Source organism: Thunnus thynnus, chromosome 7 (assembly GCF_963924715.1).
Source record: "Thunnus thynnus chromosome 7, fThuThy2.1, whole genome shotgun sequence".
In the NCBI taxonomy this organism is placed as follows: domain Eukaryota; kingdom Metazoa; phylum Chordata; class Actinopteri; order Scombriformes; family Scombridae; genus Thunnus; species Thunnus thynnus.
The window spans coordinates 34,828,859-34,855,032 of NC_089523.1; the positions used below are offsets into that span (position 1 = coordinate 34,828,859).

The following is a 26,174-nucleotide window of genomic DNA, read 5'->3' on the forward strand; positions in this document are numbered from 1 at the left end:
GCAAGAAGAGCTTTCTACACCATCAAAAGAAAAATACTGACTGACCTTCCAGTGAGGACCTGGCTCAACGTTCAGTAACAGAGCCGATGATGTTATATGGTAGTGAAGTGTGGGGTCCACTTACCAGCCAAGACCTCCCAACATGGGGAGAACAGCCGCTGGAAGTCCTGCATGCAGAACTGTGCACAGACACACAGCCAATAACACCTCCGACCCCCAGTCCTCCCAGTTCAAAGCCCTTCAGTGCCACCAGCTGCTGCTGAAGCTCTGCCCTCACACAGGCTAGTATTTGAGCCTAAACAGAGAGTCCATGCTGGCGGAGAACCCGACCTGACCGTGTCCAGACTGAGAAACAGGCACAACAGGCTCCTCAGGGAGACAGAATCTCACTTCCTGTTTCCTGTTATACTGTGACAAAAATAAAGATTTAAGAGAAGTTTTCTTTCATATATATCCTGAGTTTATTCACCTCCCTGACGACGGTTTTACAGCAGTTCTCTGCCTTTTGGGCTCAGTCCCTATTATTATTATTATTATTATTATTATTATTATTATTATTATTATTATTATTATTATAGTAGTAATGATAATGATAAGGTTGTCATGGAGGATTCTTCGTGTGTGTTTCAGTTTGGCGAGGCTGACGGCCGCCGTGATGCTCAGCAGAGACGTTCCCGTTCATCTCTTCTCCGCGTTCGTCCCCACGCCGTACGTGGTGAGAAAACAGTAATGCATCACTTCCTGTTGCGGGGGGGGGGGGGGGGGGGGGGTCCAGCTGGTTAAAACAGGAAGCGTCACTCTTACTTTGAGGCTCTGTTGTTGTTGTTGTTGTTGTTGTTGTTTTCCAGCCGTACGCTGTGAAGAAGCTCGGAGCAGCGGCCGGAGTGATGATCACCGCCTCACACAACCCCAAAGAAGACAACGGATACAAGGTCAGATTAATTATTATTTAATCTTTATGACTGCAGATAGTTTTCTAGAGCTGCTGCTTTACTCTCCACTTGAAGCTCAGTTAGTTTATTTCAGTTTAACACTGAGTGAAGATTCAGATCCACAGACGGATAAATGTGACGCAGCTTGAGAACAACTGAGACATTTAAACAGAGAAACGCCTGAAAGGCTTCAGCAGCACTTTTAGAAACTTTATCCACGTCCAGGTTCAGGTATCAAGTGTTGAAGTAGCAGAAAACTGAGCAGGATTATTTGCATGTTTACAGACCGACTGTAAAACTAACAGACATGAAACAAATGAACAGAAATTAGAACTTTAGCAGAAGTTAAAAGACATGAAGTTCCCAGTTTTAGACTTTTTAAGACCTTTTTGGTACCACGTAGAGTTGAATCTGCCCCCCCTGCAGGTGTACTGGTGTAACGGCGCCCAGATCTCCTCGCCTCACGACAAGGAGATCCTGCGGAGCATCGACGGGCAGCTGGAGCCCTGGAGCACCTCCTGCTGGGAGGAGGAGCTGGTGGAGAGCTGCTCCCTGAGGACCGACCCCCTGACCCAGATCAACAGCTGCTACATGGAGGAGCTCACCTCCCTCTGCTTCCACAGGTAGGAGGAGGAGGAGTCACCTCCCTCTGCTTCCACAGGTAGGAGGAGGAGGAGGAGTCACCTCCCTCTGCTTCCACAGGTAGGAGGAGTCACCTCCCTCTGCCAAATAAATTAATTAATGAGTTAATAGCATATTAAATAGCCTAATGTTGTGGGACCTACAGTTTGTTGTCATGACAACTTAAATATAAACTTATATTATGCTGTTAAAGCTGTGTTATATATGTTGTGTATTTCATTTGGTCGCCTGTCGATGGCGTCATACCTCCTCTACCAAAGAGTAAACATGCACCAGATGCATACGGCGGCGCTGTGTTTGTCCGCTACAATGGCGTCTACCAAAGAGTAACTTACACACATACAAGATAATACATCGGCGTTGTGGTTGTTCCACACAAACTGTTATAAATGGACTTTTATTCAGTTTTAAGCCACATTTTCATGATAAATTTAGGTGGTTTTTAACTATATCTTTTAGCCGGAAGAAGGATTTTAGTCATTGGACGTCTGGATCTTAAGTTATCAGAGAAATAAACTGGACAAACGTTAGCAGCAGCTCGGCTAACAGCTGCTGCTAACACAGCTGATCCAGATTTCTCTTCTTTAAATAAGGCAGGGTCTCCCGGACTCACACTGGATCGTCATCCCATTGATTGAATCACTCGACTCTAATTTCCCTTCACATGACTTGATAATCTTAGATTATCACACAGATATGTAACATCGGATCATTTTCCTCAATAAATAAATGAACAAGTGTAAAGTTTTCATTTGTTTGACTGATGTCTCTTTATCTAGTTTTAGGACTTGAGTGGAAATGTGATCATGTTTTAGGTCACATTTAGACATACAGTGCTGTAGATATATGAATATGTTCATATTAAAGTCTTAAACTCTGCTCTCGTGTCTCTCAGGGATCTGAACAGCAGATGTCCGTTGAAGTTCGTCCACTCGTCCTTCCACGGTGTCGGACACACCTTCGTCCAGCAGGCCTTCCAGACGTTCGGCTTCACTCCGCCGATCCCCGTCCCCGAGCAGAAAGACCCGGACCCGAACTTCTCCTCGGTCCACCTCCCGAACCCTGAGGAGGGGGAGTCGGTCCTGGTGAGACACTGATCATCTGTTCTTCTTCTGCTCTCTTTAAGTTCACAGTTTCTGTCTTAATAACCAATAACTCTTTTCTTCTTCTGCTGTCCAGGAGCTTTCTCTTCTTCTGGCAGAGCGGGAGAACGCACCCGTCGTCCTGGCGACTGATCCCGACGCTGATCGTTTGGCTGTAGCCGAGAAGTCTGACGGGTAACAGTTTACTCAGAGTTCACGTTCAACAGACACACTGTTGACCCGTGTTGACCTCTGTTGACCCGTGTTGACCTCTGTTGACCCTTGTTGACCTTTGTTAACCTCTGTTGACCCGTGTTGACCTCTGTTGACCCGTGTTGACCCGTGTTGACCCGTGTTGACCCGTGTTGACCCGTGTTGACCCTTGTTGACCTCTGTTGACCCGTGTTGATCCGTGTTGACCCGTGTTGATCCGTGTTGACCCGTGTTGACCCGTGTTGACCCGTGTCGACCCGTGTTGACCCGTGTCGACCCGTGTTTGTGTTCAGGTGCGGCTGGAAGGTGTTCACAGGTAACGAGCTGGCGGCTCTGCTGGGTTGGTGGATGTTCTTCAACTGGAAGGAGTCTCATCCGGATCCTGCGGAGACTCAGAGCGTCTACATGTTGGCCACCACAGTGTCCTCAAAGATCCTGCAGGCCTTCGCTCGCACCGAGGGTTTCCACTTCGAGGTGAGACGACGAGTTGTTGGTCTGATGAAACGGTAAACTGTGATCGGGTTTCACCATCGCCTCTGTCTGTTAAAGAGCAGTATGAGGATGAGGAGGAGGATGATGGTTTCCTGTCTCTCTGTCTTCAACAGGAAACTCTTCCTGGGTTTAAATGGATCGGGAACAGAATGCACGAACTCGCCAAAACAGGAAACACGGTCATATTTTCCTTCGAGGAGTCGATCGGTGAATCTTTTACTGTATTTTATTTTAAGATAAATTCCTGAATCATCTGCAAACTTTTGACTTTGTGACGTATCGGCGCTGTTTCCGCTGACTCAGCATGTCGATTCAATCAGAAGCAGGTTCATAGAAGGAGTTGAACTCCGGTTTGTAGCTGCTCTCAGTGCAACGTTGAGAATATATACATATAAATATATTTATAAGGGTTGTTGTGACACGTGTTCATCGGCGTGTTTCTCTGCAGGGTTCCTGTGCGGCAGTTTGGTTCCCGACAAAGACGGCGTGAGCTCGGCGGTGGTCGTGGCCGAGATGGCTTCTTACCTCCACAACAAGAATCTGAGTCTGAACCAACAGCTGCACAACATCTACCAGACGTGAGCCCGAAAATAAGTCGCTCCCTAGTGAACTGATGTTCACTGGGAACAAATTAGTCAAACTTTCATCTTCTCAGAAAAATAATCATCTCCAATTGATTCTAACTTTTATTTCTGCTTCAGTCAGAACATTTAGTCAATAACGAGCTGGTTAGCGTAAACGCTAACACACAAACATGTTGAGGGAATCTGTCAGAAGGATGCTGATCTTCAGCCTTGTTATTGACTCTACAGTCTCTGAACTCTACTAATAGTGAAGTAAAACAAAGTGAAACATAGCTGTTTTAAATATACTGTTAGTGTAACTCGTCCTGTTGTCTCTGTGCTCACTTCCTGTCTGCAGGTACGGTTATCATGTTTCTAAAACCTCGTACGTCATCTGTAACGACGCGCCCACCATCCACAAAATCTTCAGTCGCATCAGAAACTTTGACGGCGAGGGTTCGTACCCGAAGACGTGCGGCGGCGTCCAGATCGTCCACGTCAGAGACGTCACCACGGGATACGACAGCAGCAAGCCCGACCTCAGATCCGTAAGACGAGAGAGCGGACGTCGTCCTTAATCGAAGTGTTTTTCGGCTGTAATCTGACCGTGTTTTTCCTGTGCAGGTTCTTCCCGTGGCGAGGAGCAGTCAGATGATCACCTTCACGCTGCAGAACGGAGTCGTGGCCACGCTGAGGACGAGCGGCACCGAACCCAAAATCAAATATTACACCGAGTTCTGCGCCGCGCCGGGAAAAAGGTCAGCTGACTGCAACCCTCCGTCCGACTAACCAAATAACAACGATTCTCATTATCAATCAATCTGATGATTAGTTCCTCAATTAATCAATTAGTTGTTTGGTCCATAAAATGTCAGAAATACACATTAAGAAGCTGGAATCAGAATATTTGGACTTTTGTTCTTAAAAAATGACCCAAAACAATTAATCAATTATCAAAAATAGTTGGCGATTAATTTAATATTTGGCAACTAATCAACTAACGGTTGCAGCTGGAGCGTAAAGACGTTTTTACTTCTGTATCTGCAAACATCGATGTGTTCGTCTTCTCAATCCGAACATCAACGCTGTGAGACTCAGCAGCAGGTTCTCGTCATATAGTAACAAAAAGAGGAACTTTGGCACTAAAAGTCATTAACTCTTCAACAGCAGCTGATGAAGTTGTATAAATCTAAAACTACACTTTCATAAAACTTTCTGTTTCCTTTATAATTTGCCCGGAGTGACTCGATTCCTCTGACGAGATGATTTGTTGTGTTTGTTCTGAACTGAAGTGAGTTTATAAGTTTCATCTTTAGTTTCTAAACAAAGTAAAGTCTGAATCAGAGTGTCATCGTGTTTCAAATGTTTAAAAACATCAACAGTGAACATTTTTCTGATTTGTTTAATCTGAACACTCAAAGGACGAGTTCCCAGTGTTCCCAGTGTTCCCAGTGTTCCCAGTGTGTTAAACCAGCAGTCAGGTGTCTGTAATCATTCCTCCTGTTCATGCTGGATATTAAAAGATCCTTCAAATGTGTTTTCAATGGAAGTGATGGAGGCCAAAATCCACAGTGTGTCCACACAGTCATTTAAAGTCTGTGTGAAGCTTCTATTCAGCTTCATCAGTCTGAGTTAGTCATATCAAGTGGATATCTGACACATTTACAGTCTTTTTAGCATCAAATTCCCTCTTTGTGTTTCCTCGGACAGTGTTTCCCTGTTGAGCTGCAGGTGGAAGTATAGTAACAAAAAGAGGAACTTTGACACTAAAAAGACTGTAACGTTGAAAGATATCTACTTGATTTGACTCATTTGGACGCTGAAGCTTCATATTAGCTTCAGACTGTGGATTTAGTCCTCCATCACTTCCATTGTAAGGTCATTATGAAGGGATCTTCTAATGATTACAGCAAGAAGACTGCTGGTTTAAAACTGTGAACTTGTCCTTTACAAGTGACCAAACTGCACATTTAATGTTTGATATTTGGTTGATAATGTGAGTAAATCTTTAAGAAAATATTGTTTTTCTCTAAACCAAAGAGCTCGTTATGATAAAACAAACAAACACATACTGACGTTGCTGTTTTTACGTCTGTGAATCATCTTTTGTCTTGTTCCTAATTAATTAAACATGTTTTAATATAAACATGTATAAACTGCTGATATAACCTGACGCATCAGCTCATGTTTTATTTGCTGTAGCAGAAGCGTCGGGCCTGGATCGGCCAGTCAATGGATCTAATCATCGCTCAGCGCCACGTCTTTCGTTGCTCTGATTGGTCGTCGGTTCCAGACTGATCCGCATGTGCGATTCGGTCTGGTGACGTCAAGCTAGTGTTGACGCATCATTCAACGACTCGCACCTGTCATCGCGTGTGAACGAGGTGTGGCGGTGTGGGCGTGGCCTCAGTGACGTCCTCGCTCTGTCTGTGTTGCAGTGAGGTGTCCAGTCTGGAGGCGGAGCTCAGGAAGGTGACCGCCGCTCTGGTGGACGAGTTCCTGGAGCCCGAGAAGAACAACCTGATCCGGCGCCGTGTCTAGCCCCGCCCCCCCCTCATACCTGTGGCTGTTTCATGTCGGTGATGTCACATCCTGTTGTATTTGGTTCATCAGTTCAGACTCTGAAAGCGCAGACGGACGTTCAGTGTTAGAAATCAACAGATATAATCAATGTCCAGCACGTCTGTGAACTTCCTGATTATTAATCATCACGCAGCACAGAGCATGATGGGTAATGGAGTCCAGTTATTAAAGTGTATTTTCATAGAAATGAGCCAAATATTTGTTTTCAGTGTTTTAAAGGCGTCAGATAAATCAGTATTATATGGAAGCTCGTTAACTACAAAACTACTGAGAGCACAAAACAAATTGAGAATAATCAATAATAATGATTCTGTACGGCAGCGCGTTGCTGCCGACACGACAACACGGCAACACGACAACACGTTACCCGTCAAACTTTACAAACAGCTGACTTTCTTTCTGATCTTGTTAAGAAATATGAAGATATGTTCATTATTATGAATATAATTATTACACAAAATCAACATTTTCTTTAGAATTAGAAAGTTGGTGTGTTGTTATTTAAACAATACGTTGATTTTGTGTTACGTTTCTTCATATAACGAGAAAAAAATATTTATTATTATAAGAAGATTTTTAAAAAGAATGTTATTATAATGACAAACAGGTTTTTTGTGGCAGCAACAACATTTACTCATCCAGCTGAAACAGGAAGTTTGTTGACTGCTAGCTAGTGGCTAGTTGGTGAGCTAACGGCTAGCAGGAGGTTACTTCCTCCAGACATTGTGGTCACTATTTCATTTCAACAGAAAGTTACTGAAGCGCTCTGACAGTCAGAAGATGTATTTGACAGAGGAGCTTCAATAAAACTGGATGTTAGCAACGTAGCTAATAAGCTACGATCGCTTCCTCTGTAAGATCAGCTCAGTAAAGACGGCTCGTTATTGGTCAATTCATGTGTCAAAGTTCACAAAAGTTGCTGTGAAACTTTCAACAAAGTTTAGTTTTTCAACCAAAGTCCTGTTTTGTTTTTTCGGAGGCGAGTTTGAAATTTGCTTCATTGTTTTTCCTGATTCACACTAAAGCAAAAGTCAACGTTTCTTTCTGCACAAACAGTCATTTATAAAGTACAGAGAAAGAAAGTCACTTCTCACCAACGTGCCAAAGAAATAATCAAACTAAAGTATCAAAAATATGCATTAAAACATGAAAAAACATATGCTGAGAAATATTCTTTTACCTTAAGAGTACTCATTAAACTCAATGTTCAGAGATACAACAATAAAACATTATTACTAAATAAAACTGAAGACCAAAGAAGCAGAAACCAACAGGAAGCGCTGAAAATTGATCCAGAATCCAACAAGAGTCTCTGATTGGCTGGTTCTCTTCTCTGATTGGCTGGTTCTCTTCTCTGATTGGCTGGTTCTCCTCTCTGATTGGCTGGTTCTCCTCTCTGATTGGCTGGTTCTCCTCTCTGATTGGCTGGTTCTGGCAGCAGTGCTCTCTGGGAGTTGTAGTTAAAGTCACTCTTTGGCTTTTTGTTGGTGAAGCAGAATTTTTAGCTCATTAATCTTATTTGAGCTTCAACTATTAGCTGATTGACTCACAGATGAAAAGAAAATGAATTGACAATTCTGATAATTCATTAAACATTAATGTTATTTTTTTTTAAAGCAAAAAGACCAAAAAATCTCTGGAGTCAGTTTTTCAGATGTCTCAGATTTCCTACTTTTCTCAGTTTTATGTTGTAATATCTTTTGGACTGATGCACAGTTTGTTTTGTGATTTCTGACATGTAATAGATTAAATGATCAATTGATCAGTAATGAATATAATTATTAGCAGCAGACCTGAGACAGCTCTTTCTTGTGCTATATCAGTAGTTTTGTCATGAATGAGCTTCCGTACATAAATCAGCTCAGCGCTTTTTTTTTTGTGTTCTTGATGTTCAGCTGAATGTTTACCTTCACACGCTGTTGATGTTATTTATTTTTATACTCAGAAGGATAGAAGATATTTATGTGAGAGCTCGTGTGGAGGTGATGATGTTCATGATGTGTTTATGTGCGGTCGGTTATTTTCATACACAAGCTGTTAAATCTCTTGTTTCTCAGTTTGGTTGTCGGGACGGAGGACAGAGTGAGAGCTCTGTGCAGCTCAGAGATCAGTTTGTGTTTCAGTCAGATGTTAAAAATAAAAGATGGTTGTTGATGTTCTCTGATGATCCACCAATAAAAAAACCTAAAGTTTTAAAACGTGTTTCATCGTTTGCTATTAAAAAGTTGGAAAATCTGCTGAAAATTAGCTCGAATTCAGGAAAAACAACAAAGAGGTTAAATAACTTCAACATGTTTGACAGTTAATGTTTTCTAATATTACAACTTTATTCTTAAAATATAACTTTTATTAGTAAAATGTTTTATTTTTCCTGTAAAGTTAGTTCGATTTCCAAATATTGCGACTTTTTTCTTGAAAGAATTCAACTTTATTCTTGAATATGATCCGATTCTCATTTTATTGTTGAAAAAAGAAAGAAAAATAACTTTATTAAAACGTTGTGACTCCTTTCATGTAAAATCAGTAAAAACATTACGACTTTCTTTTCCAAAATTGTCTTTATCTCAAAATGCAGCGACAGTTTCTTTAGATTTATTAAAATCCACAGAATTATTATCAGGCTAATAATCCGTCTGCCGTCCTCCAGACGGTCGCAGGCGGCGTCTCGGCGCCGCTGGACGACTGAAGTAAATAAAATTTATTTGATTTTCATAATAACATATAAACCTGGACTTATTGGGAATCTTTCCTTCATAAAAAATAACATGAAATGTGATTAAATTTAATGTATAAACAAACGTAATGTTTATATTTACTGATTGTGATTTAATTGTTGTTTATTCAGTTTGTCGTCACGAAGAAAACGTTTTGACTCGACAACATGAACCGAGTCCAGATGTGTATAAAACAAATATTTGGACGCAACTAATGTAAGAATTTGAATAGGACTTCTTTTCATTCATCAGTCTGACCTTTGACCTCCACATGTTTAATTAACGTCACCTGAACACAAACAGCAGGATCATCATGTTGTTTAAACACCTTTTAGCCTCAGATTTGATTTAATTTACAAACTGAAAACAACAACAGCAACGTTTGTTTTCACCTTTAACTTCACTTCAGTCTTTAATGTTTCCAGTTTCAGAGAGTCGACGGCGTCGGGTTCGTCTTCACGGGGCGGCGGGTCGTCATGTGTGTGACTTTGTGATGTCCGGTTTGCGAGTGAAGTCGGGGAAGATCTTGGAGCGGATCTGCTGCAGGTTGATGCCGTAGATGATCGGGTTGATGAGGGGCGGGACCACCAGGAACTCCGCAGCCAGCGCGTTCCGCAGCGCCTGCAGCGAGCCGCCGCTGCCGTAGCGAGAGTACATCAAATCGAACACCAGCGAGGCGGTGAAGACGAGCAGCGTGACGAGGTGCGGCAGGCACGTCTGCACGAACTTCCTGCGGTCGGAACGCGACCTGAGCGAGGCGCGCACCAGGTGAGCGTAGGACACCAGGATGAGTCCCGTCTGCGAGACGTGCGAAACCGTGAGCACGAAGCCGTAGATGTTGTTGACGGTGGTGTCGGAGCACGACAGCTTCACCACCTCCCAGTTGGTGCAGAAGATCTTCTGGACGTGGCGGCCGCAGAGCGGCAGCCGGGCCGTCAGCATGATGCCCGTCAAAGCCTCCACCAGCGAGAAGCACCACGTGAGCATCAGCAGCTGCGCCACCTTCTGCGCCGTCATCACCGCCCGGTACTGCAGCGGCTTACAGATGGCCACGTAGCGGTCGTACGCCATGACGGTCAGACTGGTGAACTCGCAGAAAATGTAGCTGTAGACGACTAACATCTGAGCCAGACAGCCGGCGTAGGAGATGACGTGAGACTCGGCCAGAAGGTCGTGAAGCAGCTTCGGGTAGAAACTGGAGGCGCCGCAGATCCCGTTGAAGCACAGGTTACACAGGAAGATGTAGATGGGCTCGTGCAGCGATTTCTCCAGACACACGGTGACGATGAGCGTCAGGTTGACAAAGATGGTGAAGAGGTACGACACGAGAGCGAAGGCGAAGTAGACCCGCCGGTTGGTCAGAGAGTCGTTCAGACCGTGAAGCACAAACACGATTTCAGAGTTATTCTCCATCTGTGACGACGTCACAGCCCAAAAAACATCCAAGCAGTCAAAACTTCAAACAGACTTCATGATTAAAAACCGTCATGAAAAATAAACCGAGTTTTAGTGGAGAAAATAGAAACTTTTCACTGGAAGAAACATGAATCATCTCTGCAGAAACACGTTAACATGAAACATAAACTGAACTGTTAAAGATCAGCTGACGGATCATCGAAAAAGACAAACTGTTCAATTAAATATGAACATTTATCTTCAAATTTAAAAGGTTAAAGATTCAGCTGATTTGATGCTTTGCAGTTCTTCACATCAAAACAAACAGAAAAAGTTTCTGTTCGTCGGCTTTAAACACAAGAAGAGAAATAAACTTTTACATGTTTCAGGATTTTACAGTCAGAAACCTGCACACACACAAACTGTTAGTAACATCAGCACCATTCAGATTAAACGAACACTCATCTTTACAATAAAACCTGTTAATAATGAAGGGTTGTTAATCAGGAAACACGTCATTAAAGCTTCATAAAAACAGAGTGAACAGCTGCTTTCAGTCTCATCAAACATTAAAGAGCAGAAACAGATTAATTAACAAATATGACGACTTGAGTGATGAAAGCTAGAAGGTAAAAATGAGTCAGAACCTTGAAACATAACATCTGAGCACAAATCAATCAATTTAAATCAATGAGCTGATGGATGATCGATGGAGGCCTGAAGGCAACATTCAGCTCATGAACAACAACAGAAGAATCAAACACGTTAATAATCATGTGAACATCAAACAGCAGCAGAAGGAAATCCTCCCGAGCTGCTGAAACACGCAGCCGGCTGCAGCTCTTATACACCTGAGCTGCACACAGACAGGTGCAGAGCGCCGTCTGATGACGTCATCGCCGAGTCCACGCCCCCCCGTCTGATGAGCAGGATTTCTGATTTACTTAAATATGTTTTGTTTTGTTTTTTTTAAGTGGAAATGATCTTCGTTATGTTTTAATCATTATTACGAGACACTAAATCATTCAGTCTTTCCTGTTATGACATCACTTTATCTTCATAGATCACAAAATGAACGTTTCTGGTTATAACATCATAAGTTGGAAAGTTTCATATGTTGTTTAATTTAGTTTAAAAGTTTAATTTCATGCTTATTTCACACTGCAGCCCAGAATAATCATATATCATCCTCTTTATATCGACACGGAGGCGACGGTATCGTCTCTTTACAGACTGAAACTTATTATTATGTTAAAACCAGAAAAACTTGTTTTAACGACAAGAAAAGTTCCTTAAAACATAAAAACTGTTGGGATGTAACGAAGTACATTTACTCAACGACTGTACTTCAGTATAAATATATTTATATATATATATTTATATATATTTATTGAGTATTTCCATTTGATGAGACTTTTTACTACATTCAGAGAAGATCAAATATTTTAATATTCTTTTGTTTATAGTTGCTGTTTTCCTCTTTTTTAAAATGTGTTATGCACTTTGTGTGAAAGGTATAAATAAAGTGCATTATTATTATTATTATTAGTAGTATTATTTATTAGATATGATGCAGTAATATTACTAGTAATCTTCCCACAGTATCTAAAACTGATGAACTGCAACATTAAAATGCTCTTACGTGTGTTTGTTAGTGATTAAAACAAACAATATAATATATTATGATAATATAACACTCTGCATACCGAGTACTTTTACTTTTGATACTTTTGCTGATAACATTTATGTAATTTTACATTTTGAATTCAGTTCTTTTACTTTTAGATAACCGTTTACTAATGTAAAGGGTCTGAATACTTCTTTCACCACAGCTAATAATAACCAGAAAATATCTCAGAATAACAACAAACTGAGCAAATGTCTTTGTCACGGTTAAAGCGAGTTGTCATGGCAACTCGCTGCTGTAAAAGTAAAGCAGGACGACTGGTCAGCTGATGACAGGTGAGTGATGGATCACATATAAAACATTCTAATAATGGTTAAAGTTACACTAACATATTAAATTTACGACGATATAAAACTGAGAAATGCAACATTTTGTTTGTTGAGTTTGTTGTTTATTTGTAAATATGTTCTTTTTTTAACATCATTCTTCAGATTTAATTCTCAAATTAATTCTTATAACAGCAGACGTGGATCATCTTCACCAACATGTTTACAGAACCAACATCAGCCTTCAAGAACATTTTAAAAATCGTCATCACATTTAATTCATGATGTTTAATTAAGGCCCGAGCAGGAAGCTGTTCAGCAGGATCACTCCTCTCACATTTTTTGGATTTTTTTTCACTATTTTGTGTGTCATTTCATTTCACGAACACGTTTGAAGCCTCGATGATACAAAAAAAAAACCTCAGGAAACTCTGCACCCATGTTTGAACTAGTGAATATTTCGATGTTATATTGCACCTCGGCTCTATAGCGCCCCCCGATTACTTTTAGCATTTTTGAGGTGCTACAGGTGCTTTTAAAAGTCACAAAACTTTGCACGTTGCATCAGAAGTGGCGTAACTTGATATCTCAGATAGGTTTTGGGTTTGGGTGTGGCCCCTAGAAAACTTCAACGTTAAAGCCCCACCTTTAAGCTGGTAGGCAGATGTACCATCTCCAGCCTTAAAAGCGTCTTGGAACCAAACTAACTCCAACAGGAAGTCGGCCATTATGAATCTACTTTGCATGCAAGTGAAGCCGTCGACAGGTGTTGGTGTTGGTGGAGATTTAACCTCGACAACGTCAAATTTGTTACAGCTAAAGACCTTTGTGATGCGAAATTGCAAAGCTTTTGAGTTTTCATGGAGCGTCCTTGGCGTGGTGTGCTGGACAACTTTGTCTCGCATATCAACACGTTCTCACTCTCAAGCTTGGTCAGGACCCCCGGCGTCACGTTTTAACCCACGGGGTTCCCCTGTACTGGCATTTTCCAACGCGCAGTATCACGGCACTCACTGTTGAAAAATGATTATATTTGATGGTGTGACAACGCGGTGGTTAAGGTCTGGTTAGGTTTAGGCACAAAAACCACTTGGTTAGAGAAAGAATCATGGTTCCAACTTCCTGCCAACAACATTACAACCCCTCCACCTCCTAATGAGTAAGTCAGCTTATATAGATGTCATGTGAAGTACGTCACCTCAGAAATGTTAATATGCTCCGTATTACAGGTGTTGAAATGTACATATTCAACGTATCTGTGGTTTGCAGAAACGTACGACGCCAACGTTTTATTCTGGCGACCAGGCTGAAATTTGTCACCTTATGTAGACGTCATCGGTCTCATGGCGTCTATTTCAGACGTTGTGGGAGCTCAACAGAAGTGTATCGGACTACCCTGCAAGTGACATCAGGGGGTCCTGACCGAGCGTCGATATGTGACGAGTTGGGAGTGAGGACGGGCTGTGAATATCTGTGTCTCCTCCACCTCCATCACTCAGGACGGATTCCCTGATAATTCCTGCAAGTTGCTCATGACGGGCTGAGCTCTGGTGTCCGCAGCAGCTCACTGCGTCCACCTTAAGCCTGTTTAGCGTTTGTAATATTTACAGAGTCCAACAAACAGTATATTTTTTCTCGCCTCAACTTCCACAACAAGAACTTTGAGTTGTTTGTGTGAAATTTTGTTTTTGTTTATCTTTTCTGTCAGTGTTTGCCATGTTTGTCAGTATGAATGAACATTAATTTGGGGTGTTTCACTGACTATTTATAGGCAGCTATGGGTGTTACAAGGACGCTAAATATCAAGTCGATTGTGATTTATAAAGGGAAACCGGTGTCGGACTATAAATCAGAATATTTTTGTGCAGAAGTACTCTCTGTGTTTCATCCGTACGCCACATTTTAACTTGACTCCTGCACACAGTTTTATAAAAGAGGCCTCAGGTCTGAACACATCTACATGTCAACATTGAGTCATAGTCATAGCGCCACCTACTGACAACAGGAAGTCAGCCTTGTGTGACAAACATTATCCAATTTACATGAAATTTACATGGTGTTGTACACACATGATACACAACAACATGACGTATAATTAGTGGGTGTTCTCTAGCGCCACATAGTGGACACAGGAAGTGATAGTTATCTCCTATATGCAATGTCCAATATTCATAAAAATGTATCGCATGTCATTGCCCGTCTGGTAAATATATTACTGCATCGTGTTTCTCTGCAATAACAGCACTTTGACTGCAGCCGACGTGCACAAAGGGCCCAATCAGCGCTGTTTGCAGCTTTCATTTTTATTGTATTTTCTTTCAGATATTTTATGTAGTGTATTAACTTTATTCTCTTATTGTCATTTATGTTATTTGTATTTCGCTAAATAATGTTTCATTTAACATCCTGTCCTTGTCCTGTTTTCACTGCCTTGAGCAGCCTAGCATACCTTAGAATAAATACTCAGGACTAGTTTATGATGAGCAAAGTACATCTACGACTTCTCTACAAAATGGAGGACTGACTGTGACTTAGTGAATTGGAACTGATCAGCACATTTTAATCAGTCAGGCTGTTTGCATGAGTATCTGCATCCTGCAAACAGTAAACACCAGAGTGTTTTGCTCCGATGCTTTCTCTCTCTGTTCTGCCCACTTAGTATACAGTAAAAAGTATAAAGTAACGTTAGCTTGAAAACAATAAAGTAACATTGGCATGAAAACAATAAAGTAACGTTAGCAGTAATGTTAAAACATCAACTATTAAATCATGGAAAAACATTTTCACTTGTGAAGGTTTCATTTGGAAGAAGTGTCACAAAGCCACCATGTTTTCTGCCTTTGCCTTTTTATATTTCCTGAATGTAAAAAAAAAAAAACTGCCAAATTATTGCACCACTTAGTATACAGTGTCACTTTTCATGAACCTGTTTCATAAACACTTATTCCTAAACACTGTAGGACATCTTGGATGATTCATGGGTAAAACAGCCTTTCTTTGAGGGACATTGCCTCACTCCCGGACCCTGAACTGACCTCTTGGGGTGTCTGTTAGCAGGACAGTACCCGAACTAAAAGCATAAATGACCTCTGGGGTCATTTGAAGCAGGAGAAAGGATCAATAACTCAGTAAACATGGACAGAAAACTCCCCTCTCTTGGGCCTCTTATCTCACCAGACCAGAGCTATAAACTCTAACTCACATTCTCTCCCTGAGCCAAACCTGAATTTCATGTAAATTAAATATTGACTCATTATGTCATGTAATGTTATTTGTCATGAAAATACAGGAATTTTATAACTTTGATCATTGTGTGATTATCTATTGAGGAGATATTAAACTTTCATTTTATTACTTTTTCACCACGTGTGACCATTCTGCCCTCCAGGGGGAAATACTTTGAATTTCTTTGTGTTAAGAATTAATGAATGTTTATATGGTAACTATGCAATTGTACCTTAAAATCACCTAAGTGTGTAACTTTTGATGTATTAACCTCATAGACAATCATATTTTAATAGTCAAATTAGATAAGTAGTTTTATTAAAAAAGTGGATTTTCTGAAGTAAAAGAAATGTAAAGATATGATGTTTAAAGAGTTTCAGATTGAAGTTCTCTTGAATTATTAAACAGTCATATTGAATGTTGTTATTTTATGAAGTAAGACGTTGGATGTCCAGACATCAAGAAGTTTTAATATGAAGGTTAATGTTTGATATGTTGATAGAAGAATGGACTTATTACAAAATGAATGTTTAATGTTGAACTGTTTTTCTGAATAGTTTTACAATATTTGGTACATGAAATATTCAGAGATTGTGACTGAAGCGTGAATTTGTGTTTAAAACTAAAAATGAATTCCCCAGTGTAAGAAAGTTATTCACCATCTGAAGTCAAAGTAAAACACACCTTAAAAGTCTGTCTTAAGACATCTCTTTTCTTTTGTTTTCATGCATATTTTAATTTTACCGAAACAAGTTCACTTTGTTTTATTTGTAACACTGAGTCTCACATTTCCACATACAGTATTTTATTTTGAAGTAAATGCCGCTGAAGTTTTGAGTGTAGTCAGATTCAACTTTATTCGACATTAAACTAAGATTACAAAGCCTGAATTCTTCATTCAAACTGAAGCGTCATTTGGAAGCAGATAGCCTCTGCGAGCAGTACTGCAAACTAGAAGTTAAACCGACCTAAAGACTCTTTTAGAGCAGCCTGGAACGGCCGGACTCCTCAGTCCACAGCCTGATCCGGGCTCTTTAACTGCCAAACACCGCTGGACCGAGGCGACACCTCCACCGCCATCAACAGCAAGGCGTAAGATGGCTTTGTGATCAACAGTTGATGTCTGATAACATTAACATTAAAAAGATCATTTCTTTAGAGAAGTTGAATAAGCTGTCACTCAGCATCCCCCGTTCGTTAGCCTTGAGTCATACATTTTGAATCACTATTCCTGAACAATTTCTTTATTTTATTTTATTTTATTATCATGTATGGGCCTTATAATTATTAATTTTTTAATTTATTATTTTATGTTTTATCATCAAGACAAATCCTAAAAAGTGGTTGGTTTCCTTTGAGCTGCAGGAAACGAGATCACTGTGGGAACAAGAACTTATGGTTTTGAGACTAATTAATTAATTAATTGAGAATTAAATTCAAACTTTAATGTTTCCTTTGACATTAAAGGTCACTTCTAGGAGAAAGGTTACATTTTATTTACTTTCAAGTGGTTCAATTCATAACAAAACATCTAAAGCGACACTCATGAAAACTTCTACACAAACTGAGTTTATTCTCAGATGAAGTTGATGTGAACCCCTCAGAGGCTGCTGGTGTCGGGGAAAGTTAGATCACTGTACCGAGTCCCTCAGGTCAAAGGTCATTTCATCATGTCAACAGGTTTGTCCCTGAGGCAGCTTCACATTAGCTACAGTTTCCACTAATTCCCTTTGAAGCAAATTACAGTCAGAGCTGTGAACCAGTGAGACCAATCAGCCTGAGCAGACCTCAGCACTGGTTTCACTGGTCCACAGAGGGCTGAGGACCATAATGACCTCCCCTCAGACTCCTCAGGATGGACAGAGACTGAAGTTTGTCAACCGTTTGAGTGAATGATGAAATTAACAGCAACACTACAATGTTAGTTTTAACATTAACAACCACATGTACTGCTGAGTAGTTTCATCTATAATGAACAACATATTTTATCAGTTAATATATTTAGTATCTCAAATCTTAATCTGCAAATCTAGTGAAGTAAACATATAAAATATCATACAATCTTATTATTCAAGTAAACTACCAGTACCTGACTGCAGTAAATTAATTTGGTTACTTTTCACTGGTAGGTTCAGTGATCAGTTCAGAAACCTCTTCAATACCAGTATTAGAAAGTAACTAAGTACATTTACTCGAGTATTGTGTTCATTCACAGTTATGATATACTTGTGCTCTACTTTAATATTTCCATTTTAGCTGTACTGACCGATGTTTTCATCTGTTCCATTTCCTGCTTTGTCTCTTAGCTTCCTGTTATTTCTTATTTTTTAAAGATATGTTTTTGGGCATTTTTGCCTTTTGTCAACAGCTGATAGTGGAGTAGTAGACAGGAAACAGGGGGCACAGGGGGGGGGGGGGGGGGGTATGACATGCAACAAGGGTCCCCAGGCGGAGTTGAACCAATCTCTGTAACCTTTTGGCGACCACAGCGCTCCAGCTTCCTGTTACTTCTGCTGCTATACTGAACACAAGTCAAGAGTCTGGGTCCTGATTGGTTCACACAGCCTGTTGTACATTTCTCACATGTTTGAGGAGGTCATGTGACCTGACAGCAGTGCATCCAGCACAGATATCAGATTAAAAAGACTTTCTTCAGAACAAAGTGATGTTCAGTGCTACTAGCTTACAGCTACAAACAGGTGAGAAATTAAATGAAAAACTGGTCCTGGTCTGAATGCTGGACCCCTACAGTGAGGGGGTCTGGGGGCTCTGTTATGCTGTGGGGGGCATTTTGCTGGCATGGTTTGGGTCCACTTGTCCCCTTAGAGGGAAGGGTCACTGCTAATCAATACAAAGTAGTTGTGAGTGATCAGCTTTATCCTATGATGAAACGTTTCTATCCTGATGGGAGTGGTCTCTTCCAGGATGACAATGAATGGTTTGATGAGCATTAAATGATGTGAATCATATGTTATGGCCTTCACAGTCACCAGATCTCAACCCATATATATATATAAATATTTATATATATATATATATATATATATATATATATATATTCCCTCATGTGGTGTTGTGAAGAATGAAGAATGATGATGTTCATCCCTCCAGAAGAGTTCAGAGACTGTAGAATCAATGGGTTAGGGTTAGGGTAACAGTAACAGTTTCTGTAATAGAAACAGTAACATGAACAGGGTCTCTAGTCTCTAGGATATAAGAAAATAATTTTGGGGGGTAAATTGAGCCATTGACTCATCTTGCCCCACATCACTGGCACGTTTTACCCCACTACCTCCATTTTGACAAAACTGTTTCCCCTTAAATGGTGCCACATTTGTAAGGAACATGCATTTGTGGGATGAGCAGCAGAACTGAGTATGTGGGTTGCGCCCATGAAAAATTTGCCAAATCTTCTCTGCCAATGCCAAACAGCTTATTCTGCCATTGACTCTTGTTTGGTGTTTGGTGGATTGGATGATGGAAGTTTGAATAAACAAGACATATTGGCAATTCAACAATTGATTCATTTAACAAACAGGAGCCTCAGTAGTGTGTGGAAGAACCATACACAGCCACAACAGCCTGGCACCTCCTCCTCATGCTGGTCACCAGCCTGGTCACACACTGCTGTGGGATGGCGTCCCATTCTTCAGCCAGCATTTGTCACAAGTCAGCCAACGTGGTTGTGTTGGTCACTCTGGCACGAACAGCACGCCCAAGCTGATCCCACAAGTGTTCAATGGGGTTGAGGTCAGGACTGCTGGCAGGCCGTTCCCTCCTCTCCACTCCCAAATTCTGGAGGTAGTCTCTGATAAACCCCGCTCTGTGGGGGCGAGCGTTGCCATCTTGGAGGATAGTCCCAGACTGTGGAGATATGGGATTGCCACTGGTTGCAGAATCTCATGTCAGTATCTCTCTGCATTGAGATTGCCTCTAATGATCACAAGCCTCGTTTTTCCAGTGAAGGAGATGCTGCCCCACACCATCACACTGCCTCCACCAAAAGATGTTACTCTATCAGTGCAGCAATCAGCATAGCGTTCTCCGCATCTTCTCCACACTTTGACCCTACAATCCAACTGCCGTGGGCAGAATGTGGACTCATTGCTGAACATAATGTTCCTCCACATGTTCAGGTTCCAGTGCACGTGTTGCCCACACCAGTGCAAATGGGCCTGATGGTGAGGGGCAGTCATGGCAGGCCTCCTGGCAGCCCTATGAGACCGGAGATTGGCTGCGTGCAGTCTGTTCCGGATTGTCTGGGCAGCGAGCCGTCAGTCATATCGTCTTGCAAACCTTGACTGCAAATCTGTAGAAGACAGCCTACGGTACCTCAGTGCTGACAGGGTGAGGAAACGGTCCTCTTGGGACGCCCACTTTGCAGCCTGTCTCTGACATCCCCCGTTATATGGAACTTGGCCTTCACTTTGGAGATGGTACTAGGGCTCACTCCACATAATGCCGCAACTTGGTTTTGCAGAACACCAGCTAGAAGTTGCCCTATCGCATGGGCCCTATCCAGATCAGTCAGATGTGGCATGCTGATTCTTGGAGCAGACACCTACTGACCACTGTAGCAGGGCCCAAGCTCACAGGTGCTGATTGGCAGCACCTGGGGGTACCAGAAGCTCAAAACAGCAACAGCAAAATAAGCTGTTTGGCATTGGCAGAGAAGATTTGGCAAATTTTTCATGGGCGCAACCCACATACTCAGCTCTGCTGCTTATCCCACAAATGCATATTCCTTACAAATGTGGCACCATTTAAAAGGGAAATAAACAGGCTTTCCAAAGGTAGAAGATCTATTGCCAAGAAGCATCGTTACAACAAAGAAATAATCTACCAAACACAAATTTCCTTACTTTTTGTGCTAAGTTTATATATTCATATGTAAATAAATATAGTACAACCTTGGTTTCCTAGCACACACACACACACACACACACACACACACACACTCTATAATGGCACAAAAATATTTTACTTATTTTATTAATTCAAAACCCTTATCTATATTCTAGTATAACATTTTCATGACATCATTTTGAACTCAGTATCAACCAGTGGTTCCTGTGATAATGAGGTCAGTCTGCTGCTGTGGGCGTCTTCTGTTTGAGAGGTTATAAAGAGGCAGAAGCAGAGTTTCAGCTCAGTTAAGATGCACAGTCTGACTTACACAATGTCATGAACTGAGTTGTTTAGTTTCTCATGTGAGCATTATATTGACTTTAACATAAGAGAATGGTGAATCTAATTCATTTGTCATAATTGCTCCTTAAAATACATTTCTACAAAGGAAGAAAATTGAATATTGCTTATATGTTTATTTTTCAGCTATGTGTTGCTTAGTTTAGATTAGTGAAATATTTTATGAAATGTAACATGATTGGTGCATTTAGTTAACCTCACAAAAAGTGTTATGATTGTTCTGCAAGCCAAGCGGAGGATCATGATAAACTCGACTCAGTTTTCATACTTCACATTAAATGCCAACATTGACAGCAGTCACTTAAAATATTTATTTTTTGTGATTCTCATGTCTATGTATATTTTAATTATTTGTGCCAATGTTTTGCTCATTGTGGTTATCTGTATGAACAGCAGCTTACATGAACCTATGTACTTTTTTCTGTGCAGCCTGTTTGTAAATGAACTGTATGGTAGTACAGGGTTGTTTCCATTCCTTCTGGTTCAGATCCTCTCTGACATTCACACTGTTTCTACTTTCTTTTGTTTCCTGCAGATTTTCTGTGTGTATTCTTATGCAAATGTGCAGTTTTGTAACTTAGCCATCATGTCTTATGACAGATACCTCGCTATCTGTTTTCCTCTGCAATATAACACACGTATGACGTCTAAAAAGGTTGCCATGCTTATTGCTATAACATGGTTATTCCCATTTATTGAAGTTGCTGTCATGATATCTTTGAGTGCTCCTTTACAGCTGTGTGGAAACATTATTAACAAAGTGTACTGTAACAACTACTCTGTGGTCAAACTGGCATGCTATGACACCACCGTCAATAACATTTATGGAATTATTTACACAATTTTAATAATTGTTGGTGTTGTAACTTTAATTCTTTACACATACATAAGGATTCTTAAAGTCTGTTTTTATGGTTCTAAACAGACCAGACAGAAAGCTGTCAGTACCTGCACACCTCACCTTATTTCTCTGCTCAACTTCTCTTGTGGTTGTTTCTTTGAAATAATGCAGAGCAGATTTGATATGAGCAGTGTACCCAATATGTTGCGCATTGTTTTATCATTATACATCCTCACTTGCCAACCGCTCTTCAACCCTGTACTGTATGGATTGAAAATGTCTAAAATACATAGATTATGTAAAAGTCTTGTCTTCAGTAAAATGTAAGCTACTAATGTTAAAAGTTATCTGATAAACTTTTATACTCTCAATAATATAAAAATTTTGAAAGATGGATTCTTTGACAAAAATAATGCTGTTTATTATATGTAAACAAGAACATGACATGTTTTAAAAATACATTTCTAAATCACAGTTGGTTTGATTCTTTCAGTCACAAAGTAGATTTCTTAAATTTCATCTCTTAGTGAATGCCTCCCTGTTTAAAAGAGAAGTCTCTAATCTTACTCTAGAAAATAAAAAACTTCCCTAAGTATTGCTGCCTCTTTTCTTCTTTTATCAGTTGTAGAAAGACTGTTGTTGGATCATCAGTAGTGGTAGTGCTAGTAGTAACCCGCAAATTGAAATTTTCTAAAACAATTTCAGTGTAAATTTAGGAGTGAATCACATTGACCAAGAGTAGTATTTTATTTAAAATGGACTTAAATTCCCCAACAATAATCAGCTCTGACAATTTCAGGCCCTTCTGTACATTATTCCAGGAAGAAGTGGCAGCATATTTAAAGGCTTTTTGACATGATCCTTTTCTAACTGTGGGGACCAACATCTGAATATTGTGAGAGTGCAGCTATACTGATCTTTGGTTTTTACACATGTATGTACACTGATAGGGAAGAACCAGCCCAAGGAGAGATTTATATATAAAAGCCAACCAATTTGAAAGCCTGTGATACAGAGATGGACACTTAGCAGCAGCATACAAAGTACAGTGGTGTACAAGATAGGCAGTAATAAAACGTAAAGCAGTATACAGCATCCAACTTCTTTAGGCACTGCTCAGGTTCATTCATATAGAGCAGATTGCCATAATCCAGTAAAGGTAAAAAAGTTGCTGAAATCAAGTGTTTCCTTGTCTGGAGGGAGAAACAGAAAACTTACTTTAAGTTTTAGCTTGGAAACAAGGTGTTAAATGTGTGATTTGAATGACAATTTCTGATCAATAATATTACCTAAATACTTATAAGTTGTGACCATTTCAATTTCGACTGCTTGGGCAGTTGAGATCTTTGGAAGATTAGATGGCAACTATTTGCCATTTAAAAATAGCATGAATTTGGATTTGTCTGCATTTAACACCAACTTAGGTTGTGTTAAATGGGACTGAACAACATCAAAGGCAGACTACAGGAATTCAAGGGTTTGTCCCACTGAAGGAGATGAGCAATAAATAAATGTACCATCTGCATAAAAATGGAATGCAGCATTTGATAAATTACCACAACAATTATTTATATATATGGAGAACAGCAGTGGTCCCAGTATGGACCCCTGAGGCACGCCCTTTGATACAGGGAGGAAGGAAGAGGAAGAACCAGCAAACTGGACACATTGTGTTCTTGCTGACAAGTAATATGAAAATCAACTTACAGCATGCCCAGATAAGCCAATACTATAAAGTCTATTTGCTGAGGTGACATGGACAACTGTGTCAATATTTGGAGAATTCGTTGATTAAGATATATCAGGCTTTGGTTCAGAGTCTTTAAGGAGGTTTCAGGAGTTCTTGAAAAGGTTGTAGAGGCCTTTGAGGAGGTCATAAAAGTCATTTGACAGAACATGAGAAGGTTCTCGGGGTTGATGCAAAGAAGATTCTAAGAATTATTTATGGGGTTTTTAAAAAGGTTCCAGTTGTAATGGAGGTGATGCTTGTGGTGTGGAGAATACATGGGTCTTGACAACCAAAGGTTCTACATGGGTCCATGATGTGTTCCTTGCAGTCTTTGAAGGGGTTCTAGTGGTCCTTCCTGATATGGTTGTACTTGCAAAGGTTTCAGGTGGAACTAAAGAGGCTTAAGAAGTTAAAAAAGAGACTCAAGAGATGCTGGAGGAAGTCAAAGTGGTCTTTAAGGAATACCAAGTGGTTGGTACCTAATGGAATTCATGTTTAATATGGAACTGCAGTGTAGGTTTGATCATCTCTTTTCGTAATAAAATGTCGTAGAGTTAGGAACAGTAAACCTGCCTGTTTCCGGGTCCCTCTGACTTTGATTTGATTTTACTTACAGTCAAGTCCTTCAATAACAAAACATCTAAAACGACACTCATGAAAACTTCTACACAGACTGAGTTTATTCTCAGATGAAGTTGATGTAAACCCCTCAGAGGCTGCAGGTGTTGGGGAAAGTTAGATCACTGTACCAAGTCCCTCAGGTCAAAGGTCATTTCATCATGTCAACATGTTTGTTCCCATTAGCCACAGTTTCCACTAATTCCCTTTGAAGCAAATTACAGTCAGAGCTGTGAACCAGTGAGACCAATCAGCCTGGGCAGACCTCAGCACTGGTTTCACTGGTCCACAGAGGGCTGAGGACCATAATGACCTCCCCTCAGACTCCTCAGGATGGACAGATACTGAAGTTTGTCAGATGCTCAGTGCTACTAGCTTACAACTACAAACAGGTGAGAAATGAAAGGAAAAACTGGTTCTGGTTTGAATGCTGGACCCCTACAGTGAGGGAGTCTGGGGGCTCTGTTATGCTGTGAGGGGCATTTTGCTGGCATGGTTTGGGTCCACTTGTCCCCTTAGAGGGAAGTGTCACTGCTGATCAAGCAAAAACAAAGGAAAGAAGACCAAAACACAATATAGGCAAAGAGAAAAGTGAAAATGAAAACAGAGTGAAGAAAATAACAATAATAGTGATATTAATACTAATAATAAAGGCACATGGTCACACAAGGCACACAGAGACAACACAGACAGAAATACAGAAATACGAGTTGGTTAAGTTTGGCACAGCTGAAGGCTAACAAGTAACGTCTCTTGGAAATCTCTACTGAGGGGGAGAATCATATGGTGGAGGGAGAGAATTCCTTAGTCTTGAGGTGGCCATAGTGAAAGCTCTTTGCCCATAACACTTCTCTGGAGAGACAGAAGTCTTTGGTCAGAAGATCTCAGGCCTCTGGCAGTGTGATATAGGGACATGAGTTCTGTTATATAAGGAGGGGCGAGACCATATAACCGTTTGTAAACACACAGCACGATTTCAAAGTCAATTCTATACTTAACCAGTGCAGGGACGCGAAGATGGGGGTGATGTGGTCCCTTTTTTTGACCAAAGAGTTACTTTTGAAAATTTTTGAAATTTTGAAATTCCACCTCACAGCAGAACCCCCTGGTACACGCACAGCTTGGTCAACTTCACACAGTAACGCTGATCTCTTACATGAACGTGAGAAAAAACTGTGAAAGGCATCAATACTGACAAAAAACAGTTTGGCTGCTTGAATGTTATTTGTGCCTTGTGCTTAAACCAAATTTAACTTATGAGCATAACTGTGGATGAACAACGCATTGGGGCAGTGGGATTTCACTAAAGCCTGCACTCCACCGTGTTGTCCACTCATGCAGCTTGCTCCGTCATAAGTCTGACAAATGAGTTTATTTGTGGGACTGTAGTTCCCGACGGCTCTCATCACCACTGATGTTATAGCTTGTGCATCTCTATCTGAGCTGACATCAAAAAAGCAGAGAAAACGTTCACACGCACTGCCTTTCTCATTAACATATCTGATGATGACAGTCAGTTGGCACTTGTGATCCACTTCTATAGCAATGAAAGGAGACATGTTTATTTCCTTATCATTCTCATCCTGGATAACAGGAGCTATGCTTTCAATGATGTCATTCTGTATGGTGTTTGACATGCCGCTGAAGACTGCTGACGATCCCAAGTGCTCTGAAAGTGTAGTGTCAAACTCCGCAAATGTACGTACCAGCTCCACAAAATTGCCCCTGTTTGAGCTGCCAGTGGCCTCATTGTGTCTCCTGAATGCTTGTTCTTGGCGTGCAAGGTACAAGGCTGCAACAATGAGTCTCATCAGAACATCCCGGTTCTTCTTCACCTGTTCATTGTGCTTCTTTGTGCTAATGGTTCTTGCCAAGTCCAGAGCCTCGTCAATCCTGACGCCCAAAAAGCTTTAATTTCACAGCACAATATCTATATAAATCTATGTGACTTTTTGATTTACCGTGCCTCTCAACTGCCCGTGAC

The 26,174-nt window shown here is 40.7% G+C and overlaps 3 protein-coding genes across 3 annotated transcripts; 2 read left to right on the top strand and 1 right to left on the bottom strand.

Annotated features, from left to right (window-relative positions):
- The first annotated feature begins 611 nt into the window (after positions 1 to 611).
- Positions 612 to 8,705, top strand: pgm2l1 (phosphoglucomutase 2-like 1). The gene is made up of 11 exons (XM_067595700.1): positions 612 to 715; positions 849 to 932; positions 1,359 to 1,555; positions 2,470 to 2,659; positions 2,754 to 2,851; positions 3,163 to 3,343; positions 3,475 to 3,568; positions 3,810 to 3,939; positions 4,283 to 4,472; positions 4,549 to 4,682; positions 6,363 to 8,705. The coding sequence occupies exons 1-11, from the start codon at positions 656 to 658 to the stop codon at positions 6,463 to 6,465; spliced, it is 1,461 nt and encodes a 486-aa protein (XP_067451801.1). The 5' UTR covers positions 612 to 655; the 3' UTR covers positions 6,466 to 8,705.
- Positions 8,706 to 9,512: 807 nt separating this feature from the next.
- LOC137186630 (olfactory receptor 2G6-like) lies at positions 9,513 to 10,634 on the bottom strand. Its single transcript, XM_067595701.1, has one exon. The coding sequence runs from the start codon at positions 10,632 to 10,634 to the stop codon at positions 9,696 to 9,698; it is 939 nt and encodes a 312-aa protein (XP_067451802.1). The 3' UTR covers positions 9,513 to 9,695.
- Positions 10,635 to 20,802: 10,168 nt separating this feature from the next.
- Positions 20,803 to 22,191, top strand: LOC137186819 (olfactory receptor 11A1-like). The gene has a single exon (XM_067595855.1). The coding sequence runs from the start codon at positions 21,214 to 21,216 to the stop codon at positions 22,168 to 22,170; it is 957 nt and encodes a 318-aa protein (XP_067451956.1). The 5' UTR covers positions 20,803 to 21,213; the 3' UTR covers positions 22,171 to 22,191.
- Positions 22,192 to 26,174: the final 3,983 nt, after the last annotated feature.

What these genes read in the sequence shown, in the direction of transcription:
- pgm2l1 (XM_067595700.1), top strand. Translation starts at nt 656, where the DNA reads ATGCTCAGCAGAGACGTTCCCGTTCATCTCTTCTCCGCGTTCGTCCCC. An exon ending in TTCCTTCGAGGAGTCGATCG is followed by an intron (nt 3,569 to 3,809) that starts GTGAATCTTTTA and finishes GTTTCTCTGCAG; the next exon opens with GGTTCCTGTGCGGCAGTTTG. An exon ending in TGCGCCGCGCCGGGAAAAAG is followed by an intron (nt 4,683 to 6,362) that starts GTCAGCTGACTG and finishes TCTGTGTTGCAG; the next exon opens with TGAGGTGTCCAGTCTGGAGG.
- LOC137186630 (XM_067595701.1), bottom strand. Translation starts at nt 10,634, where the DNA reads ATGGAGAATAACTCTGAAATCGTGTTTGTGCTTCACGGTCTGAACGAC.
- LOC137186819 (XM_067595855.1), top strand. Translation starts at nt 21,214, where the DNA reads ATGATTGTTCTGCAAGCCAAGCGGAGGATCATGATAAACTCGACTCAG.